Consider the following 15,105-nt stretch of genomic DNA (forward strand, 5'->3'; position numbering starts at 1 on the left):
ACCTCTGGCCAGACTTATCAAAAAGAAAAGAGAAAGGACCCCAAAAAATAAAATCATGAATGGAAGAGGAGAGATCACAACCAACACTGAAGAAATACAAACAATTATGAGAACATATTAGCAACTACATGCCAACAAATTAGGCAATCTGGAAGAAATGGGTGCATTCTTAGAGATGTATAAACTACCAAAACTGAACCAGGAAGAAATAGAAGACCTGAACAGACCTGTAACCAGCAAGGAAATTGAAGCAGTAATCAAAAATCTCCCAACAAACAAGAATCCAGGACCAGATGGCTTCCCAGGAGAATTCTACCAAACATTTAAAGAAGAATTAATACCTATTCTTCTGAAGCTGTTTGGAAAAAATAGAAAGGGAGGGAGAACTTCCAAACTCTTTCTGTGAGGCCAGCATCACCTTGATCCCCAAACCAGACAAAGATCCTGCCAAAAAAGGAGAATTATAGACCAATATCCCTAATGAACATGGATGCAAAAATTATCACCAAGATACTAGCCAATAGGATCCAACTAGCCAATAGGATTATTCACAATGACCCAGTGGGATTTATTCCTGGGGTGCAAGGGTGGTTCAACATCCACAAATCAATTAGTGTGATACACTACATTAATAAAAGAAAGGACAAAAACCATATGATCCTCTCAATAGATGCAGAAAAAGCATTTGACAAAGTATAGCATCCCCTTTCTTGATTAAAACTCTTCATAGTGTAGGGATAGAGGGAATATACCTCAATATCATAAAAGCCATCAATGAAAAACCCACAGTGAGTATCATTCCCAGTGGGGAAAAACTGAGAGCTTTTCCCCTAAGGTCAGGAACACGGCAGGGATGTCCACTCTCACCACTGTTGTTCAACATAGTACTAGAAGTCCTAGCCTCAGCAATCAGACAACAATAAGAAAAATAAATAAAAGGCATCCACGTCAGCAGAGAAGAAGTCAAACTCTCACTCTTTGCAGATGACATGACATTGTATGTGGAAAACCCAAAGACTCCACCCCCAAATTGCTAGAACTCATACAGGAATTCAGCAAAGTCTCAGGATATAAAATCAATGCACAGAAATCAGTTTCGTTTCTATACGCTAACAGTGAGACAGAAGAAAGAGAAATTAAGGGAGTCGATCCCATTTACAACTGCACCAAAAACCATAAGATACCTAGGAATAAACCTAACCAAAGAGGCAAAGGATCCATACTCAGAAAACTATAGAACACTCATGAAAGATATTGAGGAAGACACAAACGGAAAAACATTCCATACTCATGGATTGGAAGAACAAATATTGTTAAGATGTCTGTGCTACCTAGAGCAATCTATACATTCAATGCAATCCCCATCAGATACCATCAACTTTTTTCACAGAGCTGGAACAAATAATCCTAAAATTTGTGTGGAACCAGAAAAGGCCCTGAATAGCCAAAAGAATGTTGAAAAAGAAAATCAAAGCTGGTAGCATCATAATTCCAGACTTCAAGCTCTATTACAAAACTGTAATCATCAAGACAGTATGTACTGGCACAAAAACAGACACATAGATCAATGGAACAGAACAGACAACCCAGAAATGGATCTTCAACTCTAAGAACTATGGTCAACTAATCTTCGACAAAGCAGGAAAGAATATCCAATGGAAAAAGTCTTTTCAACAAATAGTGTTGGGGGGTGCCTGGGTGGCTCAGTTGGTTAAACAACTGCCTTCGGCTCAGGTCATGATCCTGGAGTCCCGGGATCGAGTCCCGCATCGGGCTTCCTGCTTAGCAGGGAGTCTGCTTCTCCCTCTCCTGCTCCCCCCTCTTGTGCTCTCTCTCTCTCTCAAATAAATAAATAAAATCTTAAAAAAAAAAAAAAATTAAAAAAAAAAATAGTGTTGGGAAAATTGGACAGCCACATGCAGAAGAATGAAACTGGACCATTTCCTTACACTACACACAAAAATAGACTCAAAATGGATGAAAGACCTCAATGTGAGACAGGAATCCATCACAATCCTAGAGGAGAACACAGTCAGCAAACTCTGTGACCTCAGCCACAGCACCTTCCTGCTTGACACATCTCATGAGGCAAGGGAAACAAAGGCAAAAACGGACTATTGGGACTTTTATCAAGATAAAAGGCTTTTGCACAGCAAAGGAAACAGTCAACAAAACCAGAAGATAACCGACAGAATGGGAGAAGATATTTGCAAATGACATATCAGATAAAGGGCTAGTATCCAAAATCTATAAAGAACTTATCAAACTCAACACCCAGAGAACAGATAATCCAATCAAGAAATGAGCAGAAGACACAACAGACATTTCTTCAAAGAAGACATACAAATGGCCAACAGACACATGAAAAAATGTTCAACATCACTCAGCATCAGGGAAATCCAAATCAAAACCACAATGAGATACCACCTCACACCAGTCTGAATGGCTAAAATTTAACAAGTCAGGAAACAACAGATGCTGGTGAGGATGTGGAGAAAGGGGAACCTTTCTTACACTGTTGGTGGGAATGCAAGCTGGTGCAGCCACTCTGGAAAACAGTATGGAAGTTCCTCAAAAGTTGAAAATAGAGCTACCCTATTACCCAGCAATTGCACTACTAGGTATTTACCCCAAAGATACAAATGTAGTGATCCTAAAGGGCACCTGCACCACAACATTTATAGCAGCAATGTCCACAATAGCCAGACTATGGAAAGAGCCCAGATGTCCATTGACAGATGAATGGATAAAGAAAATGTGTAATATATACAATGAAATAGTACCCGGCCATCAAAAAAAATGAAATCTTGCCATTTGCAACGATATGGATGGAACTAGAGGGTATTATGCTAAGCATAATAAGTCAGTCAGAGAAAGACAATTATCATATGATCTCACTGATATGTGGAACTTAAGAAACAAAACAGAGGATCATAGGGGAAGGGAGGAAAAAATAAGATGAAATCAGAGAGGGAGACAAACCCTAAGAGATTCTTAATCATAGGAAACAAACTGAGGGTTGCTGGAGGGGAGGGCAGTGGGGGGATGGGGTAAATGGGTGATGGACATTAAGGAGGTCACGGGATATAATGAGCCCTGGGTGTTATGTAAGACTAATGAATCACTGACTTCTGCTTCTGAAACTAATAATATATGTTAATTAATTGAACTTAATAAATTGTAAAAAATCGCAAAGCATCTCTACTGAAATGAGACCATGAGAAGCAGGGTGTGTAAGAATGAATTCATCGCTCCTGCCACGTGCTGAGCACTCAATGAGAGAGATACCTGGTGTTACAGTGTGCTCTAAGCAAGACGTAGCCAGGCTGTCAAAAATGCACATGACTGAGTGAGAGACAGGGATGGGTTGGGGTGAGGGGAGAGAAGCTTCCAACAATGCATGCTGGAATCAGAGAAGGCAGAAATACCTTCAGAGTGTCGGGGAGAGCTTCCGTGAGGAAAGGGTATTTTAACTGATCACAGCAACTGAAGCAGGCCTTTCGTGGCTTCAGGGGGGCAGGGAGGTAGTGTGTACAGAGACCCCCGCAGAGAGAGGAACGTGGTGCGTGGGAGAATGTCTGGGGAATTGCAATAGGATATGGTATATTAATATGTCCATGTTTTTCTGTGAGCTTTCCCTTCTGATATTTTCTTTTTCTTTCCTTTCTAGACTACCAGGTATGGAACACTGTGTCTCTCAAGTTGGCCACACCAGTAAAACAACCATTGTCCAATGCAGACACGGGTTGCTGCTCCACGGAAGGGTTTCTGTTGAGAAGATCCTTATTTGGGTTGATCTGTCTGGTTCCTTAGTCCATAGATGCGAGGAGCCATGAGGATCAGGCATGCCTGGTGCCAACATCAAGCTGGCTCTGTAGGCCTTGGGGATGTGGCATGAACCAGGCTAGGTGTCGGGGGGGGGCTCTTGCTCTGGCCTCGGAGAGTCCTCTCTGGGGTGGAAGTAGACCAACATCAAGGGCCTGCTCAAATACAGTTTTGCCTTTTAGTCATAACCGCTCGGTACTTTTGGTCCTCCCCTCCTTCCTGTGGTCCCACTGTCTTGGCCAATAGGAAAGAGCTGCTCTGATACCATTCCCTTTTTCCTGGACCCTAAACCTTATAAAATGATGGTGGAGAATGAGAAAAGGGGAAAAAATGCAAAGAAAACGAAGAGTGAAATAACACAATCACTGACGTGGCACTTTTTTGATAGACCGTCTGCTTTCATGCATGGATCCTAAATTAGGAATTAGTCAATAGTTAGTAAGCCAGCATCTGTCCCCAACTTGATGATGAAAGAACAGTATTCCCAGTATTCCTGCTTTTATGCAGCAAGGATCTCATTTTGAAAAATGTATGGTGATTAAGATGACACATCTACAAAACAGTGAGGATTTGAAACCCAAACGGGGAGTTTTGGGAGGCCACAGAGTTGTCCCCACAGCTCCCGGTGCTGTCGTGTGTTCGTCCTTAAACCAGCTTTTCTGTTGCAGACTCTCCCAGATGGCCACATGTCTGGGACGAGAATGGATCGAGGTGTGTCCATGCCCAACATGTTGGAACCAAAGGCAAGTGTAGCCATTCTCTGCTCTCACATGGGGACAGCAAACCGGGCATAATCCTGAAAAGATTTGGTTTTCTCTCTTTCCACCATTCTCAGTGTTGAGGCCTACTTGCTTCCAGGCTGATACATTAGACAAGCCATGTCACAAAGTACCTGGACATTCACTGATTTTGTCACACTGAGTCAACAGGTTTAAGTCCTCACAGGGCGTGGTACTGTGTGTTCGTAGTGAAGGACCAGCACACCTCTCCTATGAGCTTAGTACTCACTTGGCCCCTGCCATGAGCACCACGAGGCATGCCCAGTGCTAAGTGGGGAGCTGCCAACCACTCGAGATAGAGTGACCAAGACATCCCATTTGCCCAGGACTTTCCCAGTGTTAGCACTGGAAGTCTAGCATTCCGGAACCTCCTCAGTCCTGGGCAAACTGGGATGGTTGGTTACCCAAGCTCCAGACCATCCTGAAACTCCAGAGGTGTCCAAGGCTGTACTCCCTAGTGACCATAACTGGGGCTTACTTCAATGTCCTCCACCAGAACACTGCTTCTGGGTCAGCCTGGTTCCGTGAAATCATGAGCCAGTCGTGGAACAAGATTGTTGAACCCTGCAGAGGTACCCTCGCCATATAAACTGTGTTCCTATCATTTCACTTCTAATTTTTACCTTTACCCCCAAGACATAATAAGTTTGTATTCTTTCACTCAACAAAGCCCTCCAAAGACACAGGGCTACGTGAGACATGATGAGTTGAGAAAACATGCAAGAACTGGTCCCTGTCCACGGGATATATGAGGAACACCCATCACTCAGATACCGTAATTATAATGTCTTAGAAGCTCTGTCTTGGGAGTACTAGATTTTAGGGAGATTCTGCTTGTTGATAAAATGGACAGCAGTGTTCTAGAAGAGGTGTTTCTCTTTGCTTCTCAGATATTTCCATATGAAATGCTGATGGTGACCAACAGAGGGCGCAACAAAATCCTAAGAGATGTGGACAGAACCAGGCTGGAGGTAAACTAACTGACCAGTCCCAACCGCAGATACCTGTGCTTTTCCCCCAACTTTCCCCTAAGAAATGTTTCAATGAAGGCAAAAAGAAAAAGAAAAGAATCAACCTCTCGTGGTAGGTAGAACTAAGATAACTCAGGATTGAAAACCCAAATAATATACACTTACGAGATCAGCCTAAATGTGTGGTGAAACCCAGAAGATGAGCCAGGAGACACAGTATGATTTAGTCATCTTCTGCGGAAGCCTGATGTTGCCGTAATTATGGCTGGTGTTGTAGAATGTAATCCCATCCCTCTTCAGATATCCCAGCACCTGGGTTGAGCTCGTTGAGAGAGGGAAGGAAGTGCTCAGTAACGAGGTTTGCCCTGGACAAGTTTCCCTCTTGGCTCTTTCCGCATTGCTTGCTGAAGGGTTATCTGGGTGTACGTGCCCAAGACCTCCTTAGACACGCGAGGCTGATCGTACTTTTCCACTTGAGTGATTTTAATTAAGAAAAACTCTGGCTGCCAGTCTTATAAAGAATCATTACTTTTCCCTGACAAAAGGCAGTACCTTTGTATGTGAAGTCAGTCTGGCACAGAGAATAAAGGCTCTGCTATCCTAAGGGAACTTTTTAGGAGGGACGACAGATGGAATCCATTCTCCTGGTAGACCAGGTGTCCAGCAGAACTGCTGCTGCTGAGCCAGGAGGAAGCCCCAGGGCTCCCCAGATTCCACTCCGGAAGTCTCTGTCTGGCTTTCTTAGTGCTATGGTCCATTTTCCCTGCATCTTCTCAACATCCCAAGGACCTGAAGTGGAGTTGCCTCCAGCGTAACGACTCACCTTCCTATGTCCTATCACCATAGAGCGTATGACAATGATCATTAATACTCTGCCAGCTCTTTCGTCTGCTGGGGAGGGTACCTCACCTGGGCCAAGCAGGGGAGGAGCCAGCTGGTCGAGTGCCTGCTAACCAGCCTCAGAGGTGAACTCCTCTGCCATCACTCTGCCTTGCTCTTCAAAATGATCACTTGTAGACTCAAGAACAAGTCTCAAGGCCATCCGCGTGGCCATCAGGACTGACCACTATTCTTTCTCCCACCCACAGCGCCACTTAGCCCCAGAAGTGTTTCGGGAAATTTTTGGAATGTCCATACAGGAATTTGACAAGTTACCTCTTTGGAGACGCAACGACATGAAGAAGAAAGCGAAACTCTTCTAAGCCCGCCCCCCACACACCCCGCTGTGTAGACAGCAGTTAGGAAAAAGACTGATGTGGCGGCGACACATAGGATGTTGTGTTAAGGCCCAAATTTGATTGGAGAATTTGCAAACTACTGTCCCTCAGCAACAACAAAACGGGAAACCTGATTAAAACACCCGTAAGCCAAATATTGGGCCGACCACTGGCAACACTTGCCAAGAAGTAACGGGGTTGAAATTTCTGTGTTCCCCACACTCGACAGTAGTGTTCACATGTGACCTTTTGACATCACCGTATGTACACAACAGGAGCTACTTCTTTCATTTCCTTTATTGTCTAACCAGAGTGCTGACTGTATGGGTAGGAGCCAGCAAGTGCCCTTAGGATGCCGCGTGGAAAAAAGCAGTTGTAATCATTCCAAAGTAGGAATATATTTATTATGTAGCACCATGGCTAAGAAGGAAGAGCCTGAGGGACATATCCATGTGGTCGCGCCACTTTGCACACCCCTGTCCTCCTGGCCCCATGAAGCCCGGCCTGGGCCCCAGCAGGATAGAAGTCAGAGTCGGGGAACTGGGCAGCTCTGAGTGAGTGGGCTGAATAGCAGCCAAGGTCATTTTTAACAAGCTCCTTTTTCTCTACTCTTTGCTAGGACCTGGTTGGCAAATTACTTAGCTATTACTTAAAAAAAAAAAGAGAGAGAGAGAGAGGGAAAAGGAATGAAAGGAGTATCTCCCTTAATCCTTTTTCTGCAGTAGATTGTACGCTTCATTCTGCCTCCCCACCACTGCAGGCCCCCACTGCAAAGAAAGGAAAGGGAGAAATGATCTCCATTTGTGTGCTGTTAGATGATTTTTGTCCCAGGGCCACAGCACTCTTGGCAAAAAAAAAAAAAAAAAAAAAGGAAGGAAAGGAAAGAAAGAGAGAAAGAAAAAGAAAAATTCTGTGTCCCGCCAATGCAAGTTCTTCTACCCTGCATCCTCTGCTTCTCATCCAGTGTCCTCTGAATCTGATCAAGCCCACATGGATTTTGGATTTTTTTTTTTGAGGTTTTTTCAGTAGTAGCCTAAGGAAAGGCACGCTTTGCTCTTGGAAATCTCTGCAACTCCAGGGTATATTGCCTCAGATTGATTTAATTTGGCCTTTTCAGCTTTCCTTCTTGCCTAGTTCTGTTGACTTCACGGTGTGTGTGTGTAAGTGTGTGTAAGTGAACGCACCCAGCGTAGTTTGGGGAGTCTGCATGTTCTTTTATATTTCACCTCTGCTTGAATGTTTGTCCCGCTGTGCTGCAGCTTCTGAGGGACGTTTGCACACGTGCGCATGACTCAGAGGTCAGGGTTGAGGCTACACCGCACCCGACGGCATCCTTTGTGGAGGGGTGTCCGTGTCAGGAGCCCGCATCCCCCGTGACTCAGGCTCTCAGGTCAGCAGCACAGTGAAGAGCCCAGACGTCAGATCAGGCTGTACATGGACATCGGACTGTCACACCGGAGTCCGAAAATTCAGCAACACCAGATTGGAAGGGGAGCCTAGGATTTCACCGAAACTCGCATGTGAGACCCCATCGTGATTCCTGGACGCCTCTGGCCGTGACTCCAGTGAGCGGTGAGGTGGACAAGGGAGGGTGTCTCCATCCAGCTCCACACATGGGTGGTTTTCACATTTATTCTCGTGCTTTGGGGGCTCTGCCTAGGAATTTAAACTCTGTTTTAAAGCCAAAGGGAAATCGTTTGAATTCTCTTCATACGCCGCTTCTAATTAAAGCTCAGAAATTCTTCCTGCTGCCACCAAATATTCGAATTAGTTAGTAGCCAATCTCCATGGTAAAAAGCAAGTAAAAATCATTCTGAGCCTATGCTGCAGACCTCTAACTGGGGACCCACTCTGTCACCCGGGGGATACGATGGGCTCTCTGAGGGCTTTATGCCTCTCCTGTGCTCTTCCCGAAGGGCTTGGAAATGGCCTGTCCTTTCAGTGCTGCACACTGAATGTTTGAGGACCGTTCTCACAAATACGAGCATGCATGTGTGCACGCACGTGTGCACGCGTGGATGTGTGTGTGTGGATGTGTGTGTTGAACTTACTAACACATTTTGCAAATGATCCTGATGGAGCAGACGTGAGACGACCAGCTCCTCCTTGGGCTGAAGCCCCCAGATTGCAGCTTGCAGTTCGGTGCCTTCAGTGGCCTCTTGCTTTAATTCAGTATTTCTGCTGTTCCACATCTTCACTCTGATCTCTCTGGCAGCGGCAGCCTCAGTATAATGCCTGCGTATCCTAGACCTTGCTTTGCTCTGGCAAAGTGTGAGGAGTGGGGACCATGGTGCATTCCCAGTCATCAACAACAAGGATGGCCAGATGGGTCCCAGTGCTAGGCTGGTGCAGAGAATTTGTTCATTACGGGGATCATAAAGGACCCTCAGTGTTGTCGTTGGTTAATGAGTTATGATCCATGCACATGCCGAGCAAATGTCAGTGTGAGAAAAATTGCAATGATAGTTAAAGATCTGAACCCAAAACCTGCTCCCACCGGCGAAACTCTACTTTTCTCATCTCTTTTGAATTCAGTTCTGCATCCAACTTGGGGGTGGGGGATGGGAAGCTTCTTTCCATATCAAGTTTATTAGCTAATTTAAAACTATACCGTGCAAAAAAAAAAAATGCATTACCAGAAAATGTCAGTAGCCTCGTGTTGCAAGCAGCACGGTGCTATGCTCTGGGGAGGGGTCGTGGGAAACCATAATGCGGACTGGGTTCCCCGGCTCCACTCCCAGCAGAAGGCTCCAGCTGGAGTGATGGGCCATGGGGCAACCTGGTTCTCCCAACTGCCAAATCTAATATATGGCTACAATGGCCTACCCATTTTTTTTTTTTTAAACTGGACTCAGCATGCTTGTCCTCAAAATGTCCAGGCCACTGTGCAGGAGATCAGGGTTCTCTGCTTGAACCCCACTCTGCACTGCACATAAAAATTCCAGTTGTTAATGCAGTCCAAGGCACAGGATTATTCACTCTAGGGGAGGACTTCTACACATGGCAAACTTTCCTGGTCCATACCCCAAGGGCTATATTTTTGAGCACTGGGCTTATTTGTGATTCTTTAAATACACAATACCTGCACAAAGTGAAAGAGGCCTCTGACAACGTGAAAGTTAGTGCTTCCTTTAAAGTTTCTTCCAGAAGAGCCAGGATACCATTTATTCTTCCCGTGTGGTTTAAGATGAGACCTAAAGAGCATTTGAGAACTTGGACAGCCAACCATGCATCTATATTTCGGTTTGCGTTAGTTATGAAATGTCCTTAATGTGACTTCTTTGGTAACTAAAGATAAACTGCCTGTTCTCTGAAACCTCCAACAGAAAAGCCAGGGTTAATGGGTCATACGGTGCACATTCCCTCTGCCACTCTCATCCTCTCAATCCGCTGATGGCCGTCAACTCTACTTCGAGAAGTCTTGCTGGAAATGTTTATAAAACTTTCCCCTCATTTCTTTACACTTTAAAGCAAACACCTTTTTCTAAAGAATTGCTTCTCAGATGATTATATACAATATATATGCTTTTGCAAGTTAAAAAAAAAATGGAATTAACCACTTTTGACTAGGTAGGTCTTTCTAAAAATTCTTTCAAAAAGCTTGGTGTTCGTGTTCTGTGCGTTGAAGGGGCAGGCGAGCCCTCTCTCTGACTGTCAGGAAAGATGGTGGAAGGAAGTGAATTCTATGTAACCCCCCCCCCCCATGTCGTCTGAGGCAAGCTCAGTTTTTACAAATCACCTCTTCTATATTACTGGTCACTGTTTAATCTACACTTCCTAGGCCAGCCTTGACCTGACTTGATCTTTAAAATTATTTTCTTTTGACAAACCAAGTGTTTGTGAGTAAACCCTACAACTCACTCATTAGTACTCCCTTTTGAAGAATGTTCTCTTCAGAAAAAGAGATTATTTCAGGCTTGAGATTTGCTGTGACACCACCTTATAGTGATAATGTACATTAAGGAAATTAGGCAAATATATAATGAAAGAAACTTTTACTTTGGTTTAAAAAAAAAAGACAAAATCACTCTTTCCATTTGCTGCTCAGGAAGCCATGAGGAGATGGTGATTGATATGCTCTGCATATGGACTTTTGTGTTTTTATTTGGGTGAGTTTAATTTATGGCAGATGCCAAAGGAAAGGGGGAAGTGGTCCGTTTCAGCTGAAAGAAATTTCTAAACAGTATATGTAAACACAGCAAAATTAAACAAATGCAACATTTTCTGATGGTTGGTGTAATGGACTGGCAATTGTTATCATGAAATAAAATTCTTCCCAAAAGTGTCTCTCTCAAGAGTGAAGATCCCACGAGTCACTTTCAGAGCCCATTCACCAAAGGTAGCGGAAGACAATACTGTACCCACTACCATTCAGCAAGGTGGTGAGCCACTTAATGATTGTATATGCCTGTCTTTCCTTACGCCATGGAAGAGAAAACAGTTGTCTACAATCTTGATGTTCCTTTTGGGTTCTGTGTACAGACCCGTCCAGTAATAAATGTGTGTGGCATCTGTGAGTTGCTGACAATCCAAATCTCTTGGAGTCCTTTCATTTTAAGTTCAGTTTAATGGAATTTTCTTGCAAGCGTCAGAAGACATCCAGTCAGTTCTTCCTTCCCTCCCCTTTCAGACATATGAGTGTGAGTATTTGGAAGAACCGCTGTGTACAAGATGTGTCCTGTCCCCCGTGAAAGTGAGTGGGTGTGGGTCTGCGCCCCACAGACCACGGACTAGTGTGCAGAGGCAGGGGCGGCCGCCGGCCCCGCGTCGCCGTGCCTGACGTCCCGACCTGCTCCGTGCTCCTGTGGCCGCTCCCCGCCCTGTCCTCTGCGTCGCTGCTGTACACTCACCACTCAGTGAATAAAGTGTGTGCTTTATTCTAGTGACAAACGCCTCCGTGTCGTGTTTCCTTGCTCGCTCCCCTGCACCTTTTAAAGGTCTGTCCCGTTTCAAGAAGTACCGGTCCGACTTTCGATGACCAACACAAAACCAGAATCAAACCAGAGCCTTAGGAATGCATTTTTAGCACACAGGAAGGCTGTTGAGAAGGGGAAATACAACAAATTGCAATGGTATATTCCAGGACTGTTTGTCCAGTAATCCAGACCAAATTGACCAAGTTGACTAAAGTGAAAATATGTATTTTTTAGAGGGAGAGTGTGTGAGCAGGTGTGGGGAGGGGGGAGGGAGAGAGAATCTCGAGCAGACTCCCGGCTCACAGCCCTGAGAGCATGACCTGAGCCGAAATCAATTGTCGGATGCCCAACCCACTGATCTACCCAGGCGGCCCTAAAGGGAAAATATTTAAAAAGAGCTACTGGGCTGTGCTCATCTACCTGGTGTGTGGTTTTGTGACTCAGAGCAGTGACAGTCTCATCATCTTGACAAGAAGGGGGAGTTGAAGTTTGAGGACAAGAGCTTCTGAACCACCATGAGTGTGGGCCACTTACTAAGAAACTGCAGTACGGTGGTAGAAATACGTCTTTCAGAGTTTTGACCTCCCCTGCGTTATCAGACTTTAAGTGAGAAAGTCTTCTAGATTTTGATTTACACGTTATTCTCATTGCCACAATTTTGGGCCTGCTGGAAAATACAAGGATGTATTTAGACTCGAGATGGCCTCTTCTGACCATAGCCATTCCACTGCGTGTCTGTCAAGCCTGTTGTCTTAGTCAATTCAGGCTGCTGTTAACAGACTTCCATGGACTGGGTGGCTGGAATGGCAAACATTCACTTCTTACAGTCCTGGAGGCTGGGCACTCCCAGGTCAAGGTGATGGCAGATCTGGTGTGTGGGGAGAATGTGCTTAGGTTTGTAGATAGCTGTCTTCTGGTTGTGTCCTCACGTGGCAGAGAGAGAGAGGCAGCAAGCTCTTCTGTCTCTTCTTCTAAGGATGCTAATCCCATCATGAGGGCTCCACCCTCATGATCTAATTACCAAAGTCCTTGCCTCCTAATGCCATCCCACTGGGGATTAGGATTTCAACAGATAAATTTGGGGGGCCAGGGGACACAAACATGCAATCCATAACACCTGTCCAGGGGCCACTCACACTAGCATTCATGTGGACCCTCATCACAAAGCCAGAAACTGAGATTGTGCTCCAGACAGTTGGCACCTTAGTTTACTGGTGTAGAAAACAGGTCAGGAGGCCCAGCTAGAGGCCTGTGTTCTATGCACTTCTGTCCCCACCTGCGCCGGCATCACCGCTCTGGGCTCTGATGACCACAGTCAGCGTTTACCTTCAGCCCTCTCTTGAGCTCTCCGTGGCTTTTGCCACTATGATCACCATTTCATTGAAAGCTGACCCCCTATGTCACTTCAGTGGTTAGCCCTCGCACATGGCCCTCGCCTCGTCCACTGCTGTCCCTCCCACAATGCCCCACCTTTGAATCTTGCCCTCCAGCTCTTCCAAACCACTGCGAGTTTCCTGAACATACCATGCCCTCTCCCGCCTCTGCAGCTTTGGCATGGCATTTCTCCCGTACAATGTCCAATTCTTCAAGGAGTTGGAGAGCGGGAGGATCTGGCCCCAGGGACGGGAGGTAATGGCAACACTATTTGAAAGCAGTCATCCATAGCTCTTGGGAGTTACCCATGTGAATTTCCCATGGGCTCCGTTTGTCCTGAATCAAAGACAAGCCTGAGTTCACACCCTCTCTAAGAGCCTGCCTTGATGAGCCCAGCCCAACCTGCCCCAGGAAATTCTTTGCATGCCTATGGTTGAACATCACGTGTGACACTTTTCAAACGTTGCCTAGGACTGCTAGCTTTGCAGAACGGTGGACTGCGGTGCGGTCTCTACTGAGTGCCAGGCTTTATGTGAACCGTATTTCTCAGGGCAGCCCTCCAAGACAGGTCACTGTAGCTCTGCTATACAGGTGAAGAAACCAAAGCTCAGCGCCTATGAAATATGCCAGATCATCAACCAGTAAACTGTAAAACTGGGATTACTGAGGCCTAACTTGAAATCCCATCCTGTTCTCCTCTGTGTCTCCATGACCTTCTGAAGGCAAGGACTGCCTCTCCCACATTCCCAGTCTCCTGGGGTGCGCTGCAGAGAGGAGGTTCTCCATGTGAGACTGGCCAATGCCCTTCACTAGGCGGTGAGCCCCATCACTGCTGCCAAGGTGCTATTATGAGCAAGCTTGGGGGGTACTCACTAGCTCTGGGTCTTAGGCCAGTTATTTCGCCTCCCTAGGCCTCAACTTGTTCTACTGCAAAACGAACAAAATACTAAGACCCTTCAAAGGACTGTTGCTACATTTTAATTCATATTGAGCACCGCACGGTACCCAGGACATAGTAATTGCTCAAGAAACATCAGTGATCTTTATGAAGAGTAATCAGCCACTCAGACTTGAAGAACCCCATATTCTCTGAGCCTCAGTCTCCTCATCAGTAAATGAGGAGTGACTACCTGAGTTCTGGCTACATTCTGGGGTGCTTAGGCTAAAGGAAGCAAGGTGGAGTGCTCAGACACAGGAAAGCATTACATTGATAGGTGGTATGGGGCAATGAGGGTTTCTTGGTACTACTCTAAATAGTTTCACCATTCACGAATTTTAGTGTTTGTTCTGGGCTTTTTCTCCCCCAGTCTTTTATAAATACTGCAGCATGAAACCAAGCCCACAACTTCTTTAATATGCTTTAATAACAGCCCGCTCTTTGTCCAATAATACTCTAGGATTGAAATCCTCTGAAGATGGGCCAGTGAATAGTAATATCAGGAAGTATCACACAGCAGCTGAGTGCTGGCTATGGGGTCAAACTGGCTGGGCTTGGGGTTCCAGGTCCACCAATAATTAGCTGGGTAATGACTAACAATTTGCTTAACTTCTCTAAGCCTTAATTTTCATTTCTATAAAAGAGGAGTAATAATAGCGACCTCAAAGGGTTATTGTGAGCTTCCTGTAGAACAGGGCCTGGCATCATACAAGATGAACAGTCAAGCATAATCTTTTATTAAAAGAAAAAGTCGCTGCCATGTAATAAGGAGCTGTATGTGCCCAGCCCTGAGCTAAGTGTATCATGTGGTTTATTCCTTACAGCTCTTTACATTACCCCTCCACCAGCAGCCCCCAACTCCCCAGTTTCAAGTTCAGCATGTAGGCAAGTGTCATGCAGAGAAGGGCTCGGGTGCCCCCACGGGCACTGTGGCCAGCCAGGGTGGCAGGCTGCTCAAAATAGAAGGTGTCAGCTCGGGGCTCAGCTCCTCCCAAGGGTTTTCGAAGCTGTTGGGCCCCAGTGCTTCCTGGGTCAGGAGGATTTCCCTAAGCTACATGAGGAATGCTTTAGAAACAGCACCTGTGG

The 15,105-nt window shown here is 45.6% G+C and overlaps 1 protein-coding gene across 8 annotated transcripts in view; it reads left to right on the forward strand.

Annotated features, from left to right (window-relative positions):
- ABLIM1 (actin binding LIM protein 1) overlaps nucleotides 1-11,682 on the forward strand; it is a 291,491-nt gene extending 279,809 nt beyond the window's left edge. For 3 of the 8 annotated variants that reach the window (XM_036075711.2, XM_036075712.2, XM_036075721.2), the window contains 4 exons: nucleotides 3,671-3,678; nucleotides 4,494-4,568; nucleotides 5,495-5,575; nucleotides 6,664-11,682. In XM_036075711.2, coding sequence (XP_035931604.1) covers nucleotides 3,671-3,678; nucleotides 4,494-4,568; nucleotides 5,495-5,575; nucleotides 6,664-6,777 — 278 coding nt within the window. In that variant the 3' untranslated portion in view covers nucleotides 6,778-11,682. Of the gene's footprint in view, nucleotides 1-3,670; nucleotides 4,569-5,494; nucleotides 5,576-6,663 lie in introns of those variants that run through there. The other 5 variants (XM_078077085.1, XM_078077083.1, XM_078077084.1 and 2 more) reach the window with 2 other exon arrangements.
- Nucleotides 11,683-15,105: the final 3,423 nt, after the last annotated feature.

Source organism: Halichoerus grypus, chromosome 7 (genome assembly GCF_964656455.1).
Source record: "Halichoerus grypus chromosome 7, mHalGry1.hap1.1, whole genome shotgun sequence".
Taxonomy (NCBI): domain Eukaryota; kingdom Metazoa; phylum Chordata; class Mammalia; order Carnivora; family Phocidae; genus Halichoerus; species Halichoerus grypus.